General features: G+C 43.1%; 2 protein-coding genes across 2 annotated transcripts in view; one reads left to right on the forward strand and one right to left on the reverse strand.

The window, feature by feature from the left end:
• cog6 (component of oligomeric golgi complex 6) overlaps window positions 1–6,107 on the reverse strand; it is a 30,883-nt gene extending 24,776 nt beyond the window's left edge. Inside the window, exons 1-4 of the mRNA XM_032504153.1 lie at window positions 5,874–6,107; window positions 4,715–4,858; window positions 4,047–4,118; window positions 3,770–3,828 (exon numbers count right to left, since the gene is read on the reverse strand). Coding sequence (XP_032360044.1) covers window positions 3,770–3,828; window positions 4,047–4,118; window positions 4,715–4,858; window positions 5,874–6,008 — 410 coding nt within the window. The 5' untranslated portion in view covers window positions 6,009–6,107. The remainder of the gene's footprint in view (window positions 1–3,769; window positions 3,829–4,046; window positions 4,119–4,714; window positions 4,859–5,873) is intronic.
• A 1,021-nt stretch (window positions 6,108–7,128) lies between these two features.
• LOC116672468 (LHFPL tetraspan subfamily member 6 protein) overlaps window positions 7,129–19,600 on the forward strand; it is a 46,990-nt gene continuing 34,518 nt past the window's right edge. Inside the window, exons 1-2 of the mRNA XM_032504358.1 lie at window positions 7,129–7,411; window positions 8,191–8,693. Coding sequence (XP_032360249.1) covers window positions 8,309–8,693 — 385 coding nt within the window. The 5' untranslated portion in view covers window positions 7,129–7,411; window positions 8,191–8,308. The remainder of the gene's footprint in view (window positions 7,412–8,190; window positions 8,694–19,600) is intronic.

A 19,600-nucleotide genomic window follows, 5' to 3' on the forward strand; every position in this document is an offset into this window, starting at 1 on the left:
TCGTCCATTCTCATTGGCCCGCCTCTTCCACCTTTGCTTCTGCACACTGTAAGCAATGGTTCCTTTCCATTTCATTAGAGCTGACAAATGACACAGTGCCACAGACAGACAAGATGGCAAACAGTCCAGGACAGGCCAGCTCTGTCAGGTAAATACACATCAGAAGCATCTGCAGAGCTTTACAGAGCTGCCCTTTAAGCACAAAAAAAAAAAAATCGGATTATACTGATAATAAGGGTTAGGGCTGCACGATATATCCTATTTTTTTTTTATTGCCATCCCAATATCAACTGGCGCAATAAACACATCGCGAAAGACACTCAGATTGATTTTTTTCAATGTTCAAATTGTTCAATAAAAGTTGGAAATGATTTGATTTTGTTTGTTTCAAACTCAACAAGCAATTTGCTATATTTTAGCATAATACTGAAAGCAGCAGAAATGCAGATCTGAGTAGATTTTAATATCGGTTTATTTATCGCAAATAATATCGCGATATTCAACAGCGTCATTGCACATTTTCCTCATATCGTGCAGCCCTAATAAGGGTCATTAGGAGAAATATAGAACAAAAAGACAGTGGCCTGAGACTGCAGAGGGTTGTGTGACCTGGAATAGAAGTGACGGAGATAACTGGAGTGGTGTGGTGCAGTGGGCTGACTGCTGGGTGGCTGAAGGAGGACAGCTTGACTGCACACTTCCCCTGGCAGCTCTTCTGAGACACAATCGCTAAAGACAAGGTCAAAGCCCAGCATGCAGACACTATCCCATCTGGCTGTGGGGTCATTGTAGTTCTGCGAATGAAAATGTCACGCAGATGGACAGCAGATCCCAATGGGACCACTATGCAAAGAAAAAAGACAACACGGGAGGGGGGGGGGGCACTCGGAAGGGCATTAAAGTAGAACCTCTGACATTCAACAAGATACCCTTCACAAAACAACATGTTTATTTTATATATTAATGCATTCATTGTCAGCACATATTCAATGGTGGGTTTGTCCCCACTGGTGTCTTTCACTGCTCCCAGATTCAGAGCCCCTCCCCTCCTGTGTCACCTTTACGTCAAGGAGGTCCTAGAGCTGTGCCAGCGGAGCATGGAATTGCCTCAGTACATCACAGCTGTAAGCAGTGTCTTTTGCCAGATTCTACATTATTATTGCCCACGCCTCTTTGTCAGCTCACACAGTCACTGAGCGCTAAGGTCACAGCCGCCCTAAAATTCTAATAAACCCCAAACAAACCCAACCCCTCAGCTATCAGCCAACAGGAGATGATGTTTCATTTTCCAATTCCCTGTCAACACTCTGCCCTGCCTAAATCATAGATTAATCATACCTAGATTAATTTTATTGGCAGGCTTTCAACCAAAAAAAAATCTATCACTATTCCAGGAGTTGCAGCTGTGTCGGTAGCCGAGATCCACCGTCTGACTCCACTCATGCCTCTACGCCATGGTCCTGGATCTGCATATCTGATGGCTCTTAATATGTGTTGTCAGCAAATCTCAATGCAAATGCTCAAATACAGGAACCCTGTGATGGGCTGCTCTCCAGCTGTAATAGCCTGGCTTCACTGAGATAAGGAGCAAGGCAGGGTAAACAAGAACTACTTTGGTGTGCATCTCAGGGCCAGACATCACAGGACATGACAAATACAACAAATAACGCCTCATTAATGATGATTGCTGCCCTCCTTATGCAAATAGACAACTGTTGGAGAAATATTCATCAACCTCATGAATCATTCACTGCTCCTCATCAAAAATAAAGATGTGCTTGCCAGCCCTTCCTGCCCAGCACCATATGTCTCTAACTTTTGACACTAAAGAGAAGCAGCCTTTCACAGATTAGACATTTACTTTTGAACGTATTAGTGTTCAAACTTGGTGGGTCATGTCTTTATTTGTGCAAATGTTTCAAATGATCATATCATTTTGAATGTAATGTTATGGCTCTAATTAAATGGGAGAACCCCCTTTGGTTGACAACTGCCAGTGACAACTCCTTAACTCCTTTAAAACAAGGAAGTGTCACATCAAGCAAGGTCCTACTTTCCAAACAACATGTGTGCAATAAACGCTTATCACCATGTTGTTCCTGTAGTGTGCTATGATTGATTTGTCTGGAAACTTAAATAGAAAAAGGGGTCATTTCTGTGCAAGTTAAATGAGACCACAGAGAGAGTGAACTGATTGTGTCTAGCTTTGGACTGATGACGATATCTATCAGTGAGGCATGTGATAGGTTCCCAAAATGAATTCTAGCCTCAGAACAGATAACGGGGGAAAAATGGCAGTACAAGATTTACTTGAAATTTCAGACATTTTAAAATAAACTAGCTGTCTTATCTTTCACTGACATTTTAGTTTAAATGTTCGGGGCAGCAGCCTCATCCCATGGTCTCATTTTACATTTTGGTGATTTACTTACAATCAGATTGAGAAACGTGTGCTTGCTGTGACAGATTAAGAAAAAGGATGAGTGTCTCGGTTAATTCCCATATCGACATCTGCGAGGACAAGGCAGCAGCTCCCGACTCCTAACTGTTAAACCCCAGCACGATCACTCAGCCACACGCCAAGGACTCGTTGCAGTTCATGTTTAGTCCACCAACATATTCTCCGTGGCTTTTCTGCTGTTTTGCAGTTTTGATGACATGAATGTGTGTTTTGACATTAGTTAAACATTATTGAAAAATTCTGCAAAACTTGTGCAATGTAATCCATCGTAACAGCCCTACTCTAAACAGTGCCAGGTTTTCTTCTTGTTAAAACTACTACTGCAGTTTTTAGAGTGCTCACAGAACTATTTAAGCCTGGACATTATAAACGTGTAGAGCACTTGACTTCATAATAGTAAAAGAAATACCTCACATTTAGTCTACCAGATTTATGAAGCAAACTATCATAAATAAATGTACAATATGATGCAATCTAATACCAATCTACTGCCTCAAAAGTTACAGTAGAGCTCATTTACTTTCTGACGCAGTCTGCCACAATCAAACAATTAAAAAGAGTGTGTTTCCCAAAAGCAGTAATAATTACTGCACGTTGGATTATATTACAATGCACAGAAGTTTCTACTTCTCTGATCACTCTGTGTATCAGACTCGTGTAGCAAGTTTAGGTTGACAGGTCCCTGATGAATTTGTTCCAAAAAGAGAAAAATGAACCAACAAAGGCGACCAAGGTCTGTAGGACTATCACGGATGCACAACAAAAACAGTCTGTCCGATTTGTATGACAAACTATTATATAAAGAAAGCAGAATCCATTCTGTCTGACAGCACCCATCCCCTTAACCTAGAGTTTCAGACCTTGCATTCTGGCTCCCGCTTCACACCCCCATTAGTCAAAACCAACAGATAGATACACTCCCTCGTACCCTCAGCCGTCTCACTGCTACACTCAAACAGGATCAGGTACAACAGCTTGACCCCCCAACCACGCTTGGTAAACATGGCTTTTTAAGGATGTTTTTTACTGTTTATTATTATATGTTGTAGATTGTTTTTTGTAATTACTGTTGTCGCTGCTGCAAACTCATTTGGCCGCTCTGGGAACAAATAAAGTTCTACATGACTTATAGGCAAACAAAGTCAAAGGCAGCTGGATTTGCTGTTTTCTCCATTGATTCATTATGTCTATCTTAGTTCAAATAGACATATGTCAGGTTATAAGGTTAACTCTGGGCAGTGACACATGCACACATACATCCCCACATATCCAAACACACACATGTTTCCCCTGTAAGGTTCAACTCACTTTTCTCCCTGCAGCTTGTTGGTTTTTACTATGAGGTCTTGAGTTTGCTCCTTCGCAGCCTGTTGAAGAAAAGTTGCTGTGTTTTTAAAAGATGGATTACAACCCTTATGTTCTCAAAGGAAATTTAATAAATCTGTCACATGAAGTGACAGACCGATGTTTAACATTTGATACACAAATATATTACTCTTTATTGTTATTACAAAGAGTCTAGTTTCAGTATATCATCATATGTACAGGAGAATTTCCAACAACATGTGGAGAGGACATCCCGTACCTTTAATCTATTGGTCATTTCTTCACAACATGTGCTCATGGCCTGGACATCCTCATGAACACTTTCAAGCTCCTGCGGAGAACATGAAGTCCCAGTTAAAAGAAAAACGAGGCAGACGCAACTCGGCTGACACATGCAAAGTCACACGAGTGCCACGGCTGTTAAAAAGCAGCCTGCTTTAACCACAGGTTTTCAGACTCTCCATACAGCCGTTGGTCTTGTGATGATGCTGCTAATACATTCTCAAAGAATCTTACACATTAAACCTAAAACTCCATGTCACTCCCTGAACATTAAAATGCACTTCCTAAATTGGATCTGTGGTTATACAACACTATCACAGCTGGGTCTCCAGGAACTGAAAGCCTTTCTTTTTAATCTAATCACCAGATATACAGGTATATACAGACAGAAAAATAATGTTTTTGCACATTAAAGCATGTAACCACGTTCTAGTAGAACCCCCAAATACAAGAATGAACCTGATATTAGCAGAATATGGGACCTTTAACAATTTAGAGGTGAAACTCCATAACAGCCTGAATAAGAGAATCTCATTTTTAATAACTAATTACACAGGCGTTTAGCTGGTTAAATTGAGTTGGACATGGGTGTTGTTTAAGGTGTAAGGGTAATAAATGTTTTTTTATTGCAAATCTCTGTGTTACCTCTTTTACATCCTTGAATATTCGTGCAAACTCCTCGTTGATCGAAAGGCTTCGTCTCTCGATGTCACCGCGAAGATTCCTCCTCGTGCGCAAACTGTTTTCAGTGAAGAACACGGAGAGCGCCTTCAGAGCCTCCAGCATCTCCTGAAAGCACACCCGGTATACACATATCAATATAATGGGAGTTGGGTGCTGTAGGGATGCACAATATTGACAAAATGTGATATTGTGATATGGATTATGAATACTGAAATATCTATATTGCTTTTGATATTTTTAAACATATGTAAAATTACAAAAGTTACGGGAAAACGCATCAAAATAGATTCATAACAAACGAAACAAGTTTTTTTTTTTACAACACTCAAGGTTTATTTCAATATTGGACGGATAGAACATGAATACATAAATAACGACCACGTCTACAGAACAGGACATGTTGGACAGTATAAAAAACAATAAAGAGCATGTCTACAGAGCAGGACATGTCACAAACAGCACACATAAATATTGCATACTTATCCCTACACTTTCGATTTAATACTGCGCAACTTGATATCGCGATAACGATATTGGGTCGCTATATCATGCCCCCCTACACACAAAGCTGCGCTGAACAAGCCGCATGAGGAATGCCTTTCCCTTCGTTAACGTGGACTAGAACCATAGACCATATATATATTGATATTATTTATATTAACGGTCTATGACTAGAACAGTGGTTCTTAACCTGGGTTCGATCGAACCCCAGGGGTTCGGTGAGTCAGTCCCAGGGGTTCGGCGGAGGTCAAGACACACACCCGACTCATATGATTCGTGATGACACGCCCCGCTTGGCCATCATCAGAAGGGTTCGGTGAACGCGCATATGAAACTGGTGGGGGTCAGTACCTCCAACAAGGTTAAGAACCACTGGACTAGAACCTTGGATCAGGAAGCGGTTTGGGATGGGGAACACAAGCTAGGACACGCCACGCGCCTTTACACAGGCTGTACTACGCGTCGGGGTTAACACTGTATCATCACCGGGCCTTTATCCCTGTGGGGGTGACAGCAATATCACAGAAGAGCGGAACGATGTCCAGTTGTGGCGCGACTAGCATTTTCAGCTAACGCTACTGCTGCCCGGCTAGCCGGAAGCTGGACTCCTCCGTCTTACCTTGTCGGTGTCCAGCCTCGTCTCCAGTATTTTGTTAAGCTTCCGTGACAGCGGGTTATTGGGTTGAGAAGCCGCATTTGTGTTCTGTGGTGCAGTGGAGCTATCGGTTGACATTTCTACTTTAGTGTCAGCCATTGTACACAAGCACCTCCACGTCAACTTTCGGGAAAATGTTTTGGTCCGTCTGAAAATAACGTCCGGTCGGCGGGAGAACGAAAGGTTCCGCTGCGCGAAGATATTTAGTTTTGTCAAAATACGTTGAAGTGATTTCATCAGGGACTGATGACGACAACGACACTAATGTTATCATGCAAATATAATCCTCCTATTTACTTTGGAGAAGCTGTGTTAACTATATGATTCTGGAGTTTGAATGCTCTAACGTTCCAAGGTCTGGTGGGTTAAAGGCTCCTTAGCCAGGTCACTGGGTCGGTACCTGAGTCCGATCAACTTTTAGAGATGAGAGAAACCATCATTTAAAGAGGAAATTAGAGAGCAGGGAGCAATGCTGCGTTAAAACGCTGTTGGAAATATGTAAATAAATTATTATAATAATTGTCATATCAATAAATAAGTCAGATCAAATTAATGATTCAAAAATCTAATTTAAATATCCTCAAATAGAAAGATTTTTGATCCTTAAGCTTACAGTAAACCAACAACATTAAAATACATGATTGTGCTGCTTTAAAATCAACTAACACTTTAAAAATATTTATTTAGCCTAGTTGTGTTTATTAATCATCAGAACACATTGACTCCAAAAGGTCAGATGTTAATGTGAGCAGACTTGTTTCCAACACTGTCTCAAGATGTTAAATACCAAGGCAGACTCAACATTCAACACACATACAGCACAGAAGAAGAAAAGGTTAAAACCATAGTTATATTAAATTGTGAGATATTTATTAAGAATGATAAATACCATTTTCTACTATACTACACTATTACTTTCATCACTCACTTTCCTACCTTTCATCATCGCAACAACAACTCCAATAACGTTCAACAGATTCAGAATTGTAATTTCCACTACAACCGTTGTAGTTTACGAGGCGTCCTTGAATGCATCAGGAGCATGTACGGAATGATAGTAGCGGAGAGTCCAGCCCAGGATGGGGATTGGTGTGATTGATGGTCACCTCCCGAGAGTGTTTCATGGACACGCCCCCCCTTCATCCCTCCACCCACCCCTCCGTCCCTCCCCTCTCTCTCTCTCTCTCTCTCTCTCTCTCCCTCCTCTCTCCTCCCTCTCTCTCTCTCTCTCTGAGCAGGAATGTGGAAACAGGAGTCCAGTCAGTCAGTGAGCGTTGCGCGTTTCTCCCCAGCCCGGGAGTGAATCATTGATCGGCGCCCGGGTCAGATATATTGACGAGGAACAAGTGATGTGTGAACGGATTCGGATTCTCACTGTTAGGATTCACGTTCTCTGATCGAACGAATCTCTTTTCTGTTTTTACCTCGACTGAAGAAAAGTTTGCTTTGAGGAGTCGGCAGATGGAAACCAGCTCTCAGTGTTCACCGAGCTCTCCCAACATGTAAGCTTTCTTCTTCTCTCAGTTCTTCCTCTTTCTCTGCCTTGTAGTCCTGATTCCCGTTCCGACAGTGTGAGCGCTGCGATAACACAGCGTGCTCGTGAGGTCACCCCTAACGAAACCCCCGAGAGGTTCCTGGAGGACTTCTGCTGTCTCTCCTCCAGTTCCCGTCGCGTCTGTAGTTCATGTGGTATTCTAGTCCTATAACATGCCATGGGCAGCTTTTGTTTGTAGTTCTGTGTTGATGTGTGTATGATGTCATTATAAAGTTGATAATAGGAATGCTGTTAACTAAATTCACAGTAACCATACCTAATAATACTACTTGTTCCAATAACAGCCCACCTGTACGGGGATTCTAGTTGTTATGCATATCCACTGCAGCCTTAAATGTGCTGAATTATGTATGTGAACTAACAGTAGGATTGTTAATTGTTTTTTTTAACATTGCTATATGTTGATGAAGGGAATGCTTAAAGAAATAAGAAAGATATAGCCTATGAAATGTAGGCCTGAGCGTGATAATTTTTGACAAGACCATTTGTTAAGTGTATATATCTGCTTACTTCATGGTTTAGGGAAAAGTGCTTTAGCCTACAGAAAAAAATATCTAACAAACTAATGAGTAATACTCTCTACTTGGATTCTTTCATATCTGTGTTTATAGCTGCACTTATAACGACTGCAGAACAGGTTTTTTGTTTTCAGCTTATCGAGCTGTGGCTCTTTCACGTGTTCCCACGGATGACTTTTCTGTCTTCTGTCTGTCTCCCTCCTGACAGGGACCCGGAGTCACTGAGAAGGTGAAGGCTGCTCGTGTTAAATGCTCACAACACTCTGACTGCTCATATAACGGCTGCTAGTTCAGTGACTGTGTGAACCGTCTGCAGACTGTTTACCATGGCTTCTAGTCTGACATGTACGGGTGTTATCTGGGCCCTGCTGTCCCTGCTGTGTGCTGCCGCCTCCTGCGTTGGCTTCTTCATGCCCTATTGGCTGCTGGGGACACAGATGGACAAGCCCGTGTCCTTTGGCACGTTCAGGCGCTGCTCCTACCCGGTGAGGGACGAGGAGAAGCAAGCCACGGTGATGCTGGAGCAGTGTGGGCGCTACGCCTCCTTCAACGGCATCCCGAGCCTGGAGTGGAGGATCTGCACCGTGGTGACGGGCGTGGGGTGCGGCCTCCTCCTGCTGGTGGCCCTCACCGCTCTCATGGGCTGCTGCATCTCTGACCTCATCTCGCGTACCATCGGCCGGGTGGCCGGCGGCATCCAGTTTGTTGGAGGTGAGTTTACGTCTCCGTGGTCTGTTTGGGTTCTGACTGAGGGGGTGCACAGCAGAGGCTCTTTGGACGAATATGGCTTAGGACCAAAATCATTTCTTATTTTTACACCGGAACTCAACTGTCTGTCATGTAAACCAGAAAATACAAATAAAAAATCACTAAAATCTTAAACTCAAGTGGCATTAAGAAACTGATAAAACAAACACAAAGTGTAGTTCTGGACAGCTGTAGTTGAGGGGATCTTACCGAGCTACTGAGCATGTGCAGCACCCAACAAAGATAGGATAGAAGTGAGATGTCTCACTCTGGAGCTAAAACAACTGAGATGTCTCACTCTGGCACTAAAACAGAGACCTAAACACACAGAGTAAAAACAGGATCTGCAGCAATGTGCAGCACAACCACAATATGGTGTTTTTTGAAAATGAAACCATGTAAACCTATTCTGGTACAACCTCAAAATACAGTTATGAACCTGAAAATGAGCAGAATATGGGTGCTTTGAATAAATGCAAACAACCTAGAGTGTTGTTTCTCCTGTCCTAGAGTGTCCAGTATTTGTGGAGGGGCCAGACCTATCTCAATCAATACGAGACTACTAATGACGTCGTTTTACTTTACATTTCTTAACTCATGACTGCAGTTTAAAAGCAACACACATTCAGCACATTAGTGCTGTATCGAATTGAGTGAATATTTGAAAAAATGTTTCAATAAATTGGTTTGATTTGAGGAGCTGATTTCACGTCAAGTGCCAAAGGTGTGGCTTTAGTCCCATTTTAAAAAACTTGGATTGGGCGCACATAGAGTAAACAGGGTGGAGCAGATAGTTTGATGAAGAAAACTTTTCCTTTTCTTAATACCTTCCTGTATTTTACTGTACAGCATATTTTGGCATCAATTCCTAGCTTTTGTTTTTAGTTGGAATATTGAGCATCATTTGGGCTGCCCAAAATATATCTGTGATTTTTGTGCTCTGGTTTTGATCCAGAATGCCCCCCCCCCCCTTAGAGTTGAAAGGAAACCCACGCCCTTTCTATTTCTCTTTGCAGCTCTGGCCATGGAAATGTCTTTCTGTCTGTTTGTTTGATTGATTGCAGTAAGTGGACACTGCTCCACACGGGCCCAGCTTTGTTTAAGTGTACCGTTGGTTTTGCACATGTGTTGTCCCGGGACGCGAGGTCTGAGGGAAGGCTTCCACTGAAGCTGCGAGTTTCTCTGCCCTAGTTTAAGAAGCCGCAGTGCTCCAGCCCTCTCATTACCTCCAAAACGTTTGCTCGCATAGTGTGGCTCACCACTCCGCTATTTACAATCCCCATCACTTCAGTGTGGCTTTAAAAAAGTTATGTGACAGAAAAGCAGGTTGCAGGCAGATTTGACAGAGCCGCAGAGCTGAATCAGAGGACCACCACAACGTGCATATCCTAGTTCTTAGCTACTTAGGAACATCCGTATTAATGATGTATAATATGGAGGATGACTAAGGTGAAGGCTGGGTGGCTTATTCAGAAATGTGCACTTTATGTAAGGGGAGCTCGTTTTAAGCTCCCAGCAGCCCATACATAAAGTATTACAGCAAACTGCTATTTTTGGTTATAGGATTAAGAAGAATCCCTGTCTGTCTTTCTTGCGATTTCTCTCCCTTCGTAAACTCACACATGAAGACACGCATGAATTTAGATGGAGAGAGAGCGAAGGAAGGCGGGGTACAATACAAGGGGCACCGCTCAGTTCTCTTAAACTTGAAAGCTGGTGAGCCAAAGGGCATATGTCTCAGAAGGGCTAATTGGAAGTGACACAATTGGGAAGCTCAGTGGGCGGCTCCATGTATTGTCTTCAATCATTTACAAAGAGTGTAGAAATGTCGAGGCGGGGCAGGGTAAATTGGTGAGTGAGAAGGCAGAAAAAAATACCTGATGATTGAAACATTCAGCATTCACTTCTCATTAACCAAGAAAAGAGAAATAAAGAGCCGCGGGGGATAACCAGAATGTGTGCCGAGAGATATGATCAAATCTCAGCGATTAGCGGGGGCAGTGAGAGGGGATGAATGAGGCAAACAGTCGGTGAGGCAACGCATTTGAAATCATCAGATGCAAAGGAGCCTCATGGTTCACTGTCTGATGCCCCTGTCTTCCCCCTATTGTGTTTCCTCTGCTCCTTTTGTAGGCCACTAATGAAGAGTGTGTTACCGGGGAGGCCAGGGCCTCCGGGCTGCCACGAGTAGAACATCCACTTTATATCTCCCTGTAATTTATCTCAATCTCAAGCAATAAAGTAGACGTTGATTGGATTTATTAGGGTTGAAGTCATTAGCTGCAGCCCTGACTGAAGAATACCTTTTAACAATAACTATTATTGTTACTAGTGTTGTTGCTTGCCTCTTACAATGCATTTGTCTTCCCATTTCACTATGGGCAAGTTGTTCCAGAGTTGCTTAATTGCTGACCGCAAAGGCCCATATTTCCTCTCCAGGCCAGAGAGCTGGAGTCTGAGGAGGAGACTGGGAGACTGTTCTGGCTCCTAAATCAAAGGCCTGAGCGCTCTGTGCTGCTTACATTAAACAACTGGCTGTACTGTAGTTTCTTGTCTTAGTTATGCAACGGTGATGACTCCAAACGACTGTTTCGCAGACATGAAAAGATTCTTGACTTGGATTTGGTTGTTAGGGATTTTGTTCCTCCCCCCCGCCTAGCCTCGCAGCGGGAGGAAAGCTATTTAACATTTGTTTTCCACAAGTATGATATAAGATCTCTATGGACCTTTTTAAAATACAGCTGTCTTTTCATACTCAGATACTTTTACTTTAATGATATTTCTGATTTGCATGGGCTGATAAAAGTGAGATGCCTGATCTGCTTATGGGATGGTTTGGGATTGTTTCGATATCTTAAAGAAACAAAATGTAACTTTCTCAAATGACTGTGGTGCAGTTGGAGTTGGAGAAAGAATACCAGTACACGGCAGTCAGAATTTTTGTGAACGGTGCTGAAAAAGACAATAAGGGCTAGATGCCAAATTGGGAAACATAGCTAAGAAATGCAGTTTGAAATGGTTGTCTGTGCTCGAGCCAGAGGGAACTTATAAGAGCTTACATAGCTATACCTAGATTGTGCACCATCGGGTCTTAATATTATATATATTGTATTGTGGAATTCAAAGTACTTAATTTGAGTGATGCCCATTTAATAACATGAATTGCAAATGTGGCGACAGCTTCACCCTGTTGCCCTTTCAAGACAATCAATCAAATAAAACGGCTGTGATCCAAAATAAAAAAACAAAGGTTGAGCATTTGAAGCCCAAACAACATCCCAAGTCACATCAGGAGAGGCAGTGATAAAGCATTGTTCCAAACATGCTTGAAATCTGAAAAAGAAAATAAGATAGTCTTGACCCGCGGAGAATGTCAGCTGGATTCAGATGACTTTAACTCTTGATAAAAATATCAGGAGATCTAGCTGCTCCAGGCTGGAGGATAAAGGCTTTATTTTATTGAGTTATAGAACTGGTGTTGAACTGCTGCGTCCTTGAAAGTGAAGGCGAATAACAAGACAAACAATATGATGCATGACAGGCTGTACTTGGTCTTTTACAGGGAGTGTGTTGGGGCAGTATGTAGGGTGCGAGCAGAGGCTTTCATAAGAGCTGCTGCTGTTTCACAGGAGCTGCAGACCTACGAGGTGTACTGTTCCAAAGGGATGTAAAAAAACAACTTAAAAAACAGCTCAACGCAGCATATTTCACTGCCATAAGGGAAAGTTGTGGTCAGCAGGGAATCTATAACGGTGTCATTTTGTCTGTCATTGTTGGGAGAAGTACCCAGAACTCTTTAGAGCTTTAGGAGGCATTTTCAATGCCATCACTCTGGGGTGGGCTAAAAACATTTATTATTGATTGGAGACATTAAATGTCTATTACATTAAATATTACCCCGGGGTTCTGACAGTGCTTTGATGAAATGGAATAAGAAGAATGTGGGTTTTCACACATGCATTTCTGCTTTGTGATGCTCCCATGGCAGGTCTTTCAGACTGACATGACATTTAGGTTTTGACCAGTAAATCGTTTTTTTTCTGATTTTTTTTTTTTAATTTCTTCAAAGCACAGTTGAAGAAATAGTTAAAATGCCAATGAGAGTAGATGTAAAAGTAAAAGTAGATGACAGGGCTGGTTTGTCTGAACCAAAGCGCATGTTTGGGGGGGAAAGCATGCGATGCACTGGGTCCAGTTTTTGCGGTTTGCACAGGCTTGTTGGCCGTGCTGGTTGAACACATCCTACACCAGCCTCCAATGATGCTGGAGGTGATCTGCTCTATCAAATAAGAGGCTGTGTTGCCTTCTGGGAAAGCTTCTCCATTTTGTTTTCTGGCTGATTGGCTCTGTTTACACCTCTGCGCCAGCATCTTGTCTGCCCACACTGGTGTGCGATGTCAGTAAATGAACAATATGAAGCCGCAGAGAGAAAACACAAACTCTGGGTCTATTTCACCTGAGTTCGCCTCCGTGTTGAGTGTATCATTTTCCGAGTGTAGCTCTACCGTTTCACCAGAGGTGACCTGTAACATGTAATAAAGTTTTCAAGTAAATTTATCACATCTTTCTGCCCTACCTCTGTGGCCCCAAGTGTATGTCAAGGGCACGAGCGCGAGTGTAACATTTTAAAGACATGTAAATAAATTACAGATGGGCTGCCATTTTGGCTCTCGTAATGTTGCCGAGGGCTGTTTGGCACAGGACTGTGTTGTCCTGTTTGAGAGCCATACCGACACAGCCAGGAGCTTTGTCCTTGTGTCGGCTTTGTGAGTTCTTGCCAGCTGGATCCCGCCCAGTCCCAGAATGTGTGCTTCCACTCCCCTCTCACCACCAGCACTCATTTTCAAGAGGTACAACAGAAAATGAAATCACATCCATACGAGGAAGGCTTCGGGATGAAGAGCTCATGTTTCCATGGGAATATTCGGTCTCTTGACGGTCATTGTTTCATGGTGTCGGATCACAACAAATATTCCCTGACTTCCCATTTACTTCCAAAATCTGAATTCCTTCCTCCCCATATGCCTGCCAGTTTGATGTGATGATGATGTACTACACTGCGTCATCTGCCATGTAGGCATTGCATAAAAACTAATGAAATAGCACCGGCCCATATGTTAGAGGGAAACCAGGCCTTTTCACTACAGACAAGAGTCGCGTGTAATGGTTTTTAGAACGCTATCTCGCTCTTCATTGCTTACGTTTCCGGCCGCTGATGGTTATAAAGTGGACGTCTCTTCCTCGGAGTTGATTGATCACCTAAAGTGCAGACCACTCTTGCAACACTGTATGGCACTCATTGAGCCCAGCAGCTATTTTTGCTTAACATACAGTTCCCTGAAACCCCCACCATCATCACCACAAGGGTGTTTGGAGAGCAGTGAAGCCATTGCACCGAAGGCAGTCTATTCTCTCCAATGCTCTGGTCCATCTTTCTCCTTCACCCTTCACTCCTTCTCAGAATAAACTCGCACCTCCTTTTCTGCCCCCCTTTTCTAACCTTTGGGGTGACAGTATTACTTTCCAGTGCTCTCAGTCTTTAACTCTCCGGTTCAGGCTTGTTTCCCCTTTCCCCTAATTCTGCTTTATGTCCACCCCTCTGTGTCCTTCCTCTCTCCTTCTCCTTCTCCATCTCCTTCCCTCACTCTCCTCCTCCTTCTTGCAGTGGCTGTGCGCATTACTGTCTGCTGCAAGCTAAAAGAAAAATAGATTGGGCCAGTACCCAGTGACCCGAAGAGTGGACCTGGGCTTCGACAGAATGAGGGAACGGATGAGAAAAAAAAGAGTGAGACAAAAACAGAGAGAAACAGGGCGGAAAGCCTAGCATCAACAGGGATTTAGTTTTGTCAAACAGGAAGTCTGGGGAACCAAAGGACAGACAGAAGGGTTATTTCAGTCTGTTCCTCTGTTAAGTCATTCTTTTCACTGCCATAGTAGCAGGCGTGCTGCACATCGGGTTGTTTTTGTCACTCAGAACTGAACTGTTCCAGAAAACGTGTCTGGTGTTTCTGCGTTCGTGTCTGGCATTAATGCAGCTATAAAACACAGAGCAGCGGAGCCTGACCGTTGTGTGGAATTCATGAGTTTGGGATATAAATTTGATAGTGTTCATTTTTAATTTGTAAGTAATATGCCAAACAGCAATGTCAAACATTTGCTGGTTCCAAATTCTTAAATGGGAGGATTCTGTGTTTCTTTCTTTTTTAAAGATCTGGTTTTGGGATGCTGGTCAGACAAAACAAGCACTTTGACTGCGGATTCTGGGATGAGCATTTATTTTTATAACCCAACAACAACAAGACTAATGCCACATTTCCACTGCATGGTACAGCACGGCTCCACTTGACCCACTCTTTTTTGGTTTTCCATTAGCAGAAGTTTGGATAGTACTTCCACTTTATTTGGTACCACCTTGGCATCTGATTGGACGAAGGTGTCACGTGGGTCTGGTTTCTCCAGAAATCCAGACTGTCATGGCGGCTTGTTCAGAACACAGTCTTATCTTTTACTATATTTTACTCAGTGAAACGTGTTCCTGAAAGCATTTTAAGGAGAAAGAGGCTGCGTAGCTGCTGAATCTGTCTTCATTTCACATCCACAAAGGTCAGTTTAAAAGACTTTCAGAGACTCTAGACCTCCGAGTGACTCCTGCACAAACCCGCCATTTTCATATAGCCATTAACAGCGTTTGGGCCTGGAGCCAGTTATGCCTAGGGCTGGGCATCGTTTGGGTTTTAACCATTCTGATTCCAACTTGGATTCTTCCTTTTCATTGCGGTTCTGATTCTTTGAGGGTGGAGTTGAAACGGGTTGCATGCCTACTTTTACAAATAAGAGGCAAAGTTTGATTTCTCAGTGGTGGTGTGCAATTTTAGTTTTTTTCAATGTAAAATTAAGCCACATTAGTACTACTGCTTACTTGTATAATGATAATGATACAAACATGATCATTCCCTTAAACATTTTGAAACATATTGCAATCGCAATATCAGTCAAAAATAATCACAATTAGATATTTTCCTCATATGGTGCAGCCCTAGCCTGTTAGCATGCTAACATTTAACCAACATTTGTTGAGGATGAAAATAATAGTGGAACTCAGGAACCTGTTTTAAATTCCTCGGGAAGACATTGTATCCTGGGGTGATCACCCGGGATGTTCTTCTCTTTTTGAGCAGAAAGGGCGAAGCAGACAGAAAAGTTGATAACACATATCACGTCTTTGCCACTGACACCTAAAACAGAGAATATGTGTGAATAGATGAATCACCGCTCAGACAGATGGTGGAGGCTCCTCTTCTCTGTATCACCGATGACACACGTTGTGGAGGGCATGTTTGATGTCGGTGCCCTAGCCTGTACATACAGTGAGCAATCCTTCAGTCACAGCTAGGCAAACAAGAATAAACCCCCTTCATGCGGTTTGAGCCGTCTTAGTCCTTGTTTATGTGGCAGATAAACCCTATTGTGTGAGAAAGAAAAATAACTGTTTTCCTGAATTTCACCACATGTTATGTCTAATTAGGAATGAAGAAGATGGAAAGCCCACGTTTGACCTGTCTCTGAGGGAGTCAGAGGCCATGAGTCGGCTGAATAAATGAATAATTATGGATTGGATGGATTGGGTCTGAGTCCTTTGGGATAAAGTAGTTTGCTCAGTATTCCTACGCTTTTTTACAGTCTCAGAGGTTCCATACCTTTAACTCTACAGTTAATTATACCCAGTTTTTCCCAGTGGGGGTGAGGTCAATACTCCTTTTGTGCTGCTTTCTCGTAGGTCAAATAGCAGGCCAGCGAGGAAATAGAATATGGGCTGGATGTATGGAGTCAGATCTGCGAATAACATGGCAGCGTAAAATAGCCGGGAGAGGAGTCTATTTTTTGTAAAAAGAATCCACAGTAATTGCCTGTCTTTAGTTTCTTTAGCCTTAAACCAGATACAGTATATTGTACATGTTCATGTCCCAAAGAGGCAAAGCGAATAACCTACAAGAATGAGCAATACTGCTCTGTTTTGCCACTTTGACTCGTGGACGTCTCATTTAATTTGACTCAGTGTGGCAAAGTATCTCCTGCGTCTTATCCCTGAAAGGCCGGGAATAATAATAAGAGCTGCACAAAGAGCAGCGCTCCCTTGGTTAGTAATGTGTGGAAAAGAGTCGCCTCTGTCTCCGGGAGAGTTAGATCAGGGTCAGTGTGCAGCTCTGGGAGACGAGCTTTGTCCCTCAGTGGGTCACTCAAACACATGTGGTCATGCTGCTCGACAGTGAGGACAGGTGACGGTGGCGTAAAAAGGCAGCTGAAGATCAGATGGGGGGGGAGCGGTCACCTGTGCACATGCATTTGTCTGTCACACATCTGTTAATGACTTGGTGATGGTATTTGCATGTGTGAAAGGGACATGTGGTGTTGTAAAGTGAGAATTAGTTGTTTCCTGTATCTGTCTGTTTGTTTTAGGGCTGCCTGCAGTGCAGCGTCTCCATGTGACTTTACCAAGGTCCCGTGTGCTGAGGCCTTTTCTGTCTGCCTTGAGTAATGCTGGGAATTTAGGGTAAACATATTATGTTGCCTCCTACCCCCACTGACTTCCTCATCCTCAGAATCACTACCAGTTTCATTTGAGACTTTGAATGGGTGCGCTTGCATGTGTTGCATGAGAGAAAGTGTTAGAATTGAAAACATTTCACAGCTTTCTATGGTTGCCATTATAGCAGTGGGCTAAAATCTGTCAACGGAGTCAAGGATTTGTTTCCATTATGAATTTAGCTTATGTAAGTTAGAGGCAACCAGACCCTTGAGGGAATGAGTGTTTGTGTGTTTAGTGATCAATACAAATAAGACTTCATGGGGAATGTGCATTGTGGGCTTTTTGAAAGCCTTGCAGAAACAAGCCATCAAAGGCACCTTGGCGTGGTAATAAGCGAAATGTCACTCTCGCCATTATCATAAAATGACAAGCCTGTAATTGTGCTGCATGAAATTATGTCTCAGGAAAAGAAAAATGTGCCTTCCCTCAGTTTTTATAAGGCTGACACAAGCTGAATAATCTCCATTGTGTGGCCAATAGGCAGTACTGGGCAGGGTTTAGTGTTTGGGTGGAAGGCGGTGCGGTGTGATTCCAGTTTTGCTTTGCTTCCCAGACTCTCATTCCAGCTGGTTGGGTGGGCTCTCCCCTTATAGGATCTGGTTTCCACAGCAGCAGGGGGTGCAGACCCAAAGTACAGAGAGAGAAAGAGTGAGGGTCAACATTTGGAAAAATCCCCAGTCTTGTAGTGGCCAGTGTTCTGTTGCTTGTGACGAACAAGGTAAGCTAGAAGTTGCCTTTAGATTCAAGAAACAGCACACCCCTGTTCTCCTAATGGTCAGTTCAGCTCAAAAAGTCTATTTTTACCCTCGGTGAGCAGTTTTCAGTCAAGCCTCTTCAGTTAAACGGCACCTTGTCGACTGGCCTTCCTTAAAGCCCTAACAAGACAAAATGTCAGCGACAACAGCAAGCCATAAACAAAACCCAGCAAGAAAGGCCTTGAAGCCAGGCATCTAGCCAGCAGACAAAGGTAGTGAAAGCGCTGCAGAATACAAGGCCCATAAGACAGAGAGGCTGGATGTATTTTGAGCCACTCTGACCAAAATGCAGCCCTGGGAAAGCAGAACGCATAACAAGGTCTCTGGAATGCTCAGAGAGAGCTCCGTCTCAGAGAGAGCTGGAGGAGGCTATAAACAGGACAGAAGACGGGCTCTACCCATATTTGTATGTGTTCATGAAGATCAGCAAGACCTGATGGCCATATATAGGAATGTTGTGAACAACAGCTTGGTGGAAGAGCTGTGCAGCGCTGTCTGAGGTTTTATTAAACGCCATGCAGGGACAATTGTTAAACTGAAAATGAAATTAATGTTGGAGTTCAAATCTGAGGAACCCAACTGAAAGGTTGTGTCAGATGCAGTTTACAAATAGCTGTATGATAGGTGGGGATTATGATACCAGCATTGATACCTTATCTCTTCCTTCACCTGTTATCAGAGCAGAGAACATTAGCCAATCTGCCCTCCATGCTCGCTCCACCTCTTCCGTCCATTACCATTAGTCATGTATTCTCTTTTCAGTTTTCACTTGTTTCTTGCTTGACTCGTGTGTATGTTCTCTTTGCTTGAACAGGAGCAAAACATCACAGAAAACTGAAATGAAAAGCGAAAGCTGAGCGTTCTGCTGCTTTACAAAGGAAGCATGGGAACAAAGGTACTCTTTGATCCAGCAGATTGACTCTGCTTTCTGCACTAATTCGGGGTCTTGACCAGTTTGAGCCCCCAGGTGAGGTTTTCCCAGGCCTGACAAGCCCAGCATCACCCACTTTGTGGCCCATGGGCTCGTTGGGGGTCCCCATGGCTACAGTGACCTGGCTCTAGTTACAGTTACAAACAGAATATTATAGAAAGTTTTCTGGGAGTGATTCAGAGTCATAGTGTGACTGAACTCAGGGCTTTTTAATCACACACTCCAGCTATTGCTTGAGCAGGCTCTCGAGTTACTGTCTCTAGCGGAGACGGTGTGGAGGAATCGAAATGATAGAACATGACTTATTCTCTGGCTTTATAGACTCCGCGACATAATGAAAACACCAATCTTTAGTGTCTAGCTCCAAGATAATACAAACATTGACCACCGTCATTTGTATGCTTTGTGTTGTGCCGTTCATTTTAAAATAAATTGTCACAAGACAAAGTAATCTCAATCCCTTCAGAAGTTTAATATGGTCAAATATATTTTTTTCTGTAGTAGAGTATGAGCTGTTCTAGTATCCACAATCTGAATAAAGTATTGATTTTTTTAAATGAAATACATGGACCTCATTACAGTCTCCACACCCAAGTGT

This window comes from Etheostoma spectabile, chromosome 3 (assembly GCF_008692095.1).
Source record: "Etheostoma spectabile isolate EspeVRDwgs_2016 chromosome 3, UIUC_Espe_1.0, whole genome shotgun sequence".
Lineage (NCBI taxonomy): Eukaryota > Metazoa > Chordata > Actinopteri > Perciformes > Percidae > Etheostoma > Etheostoma spectabile.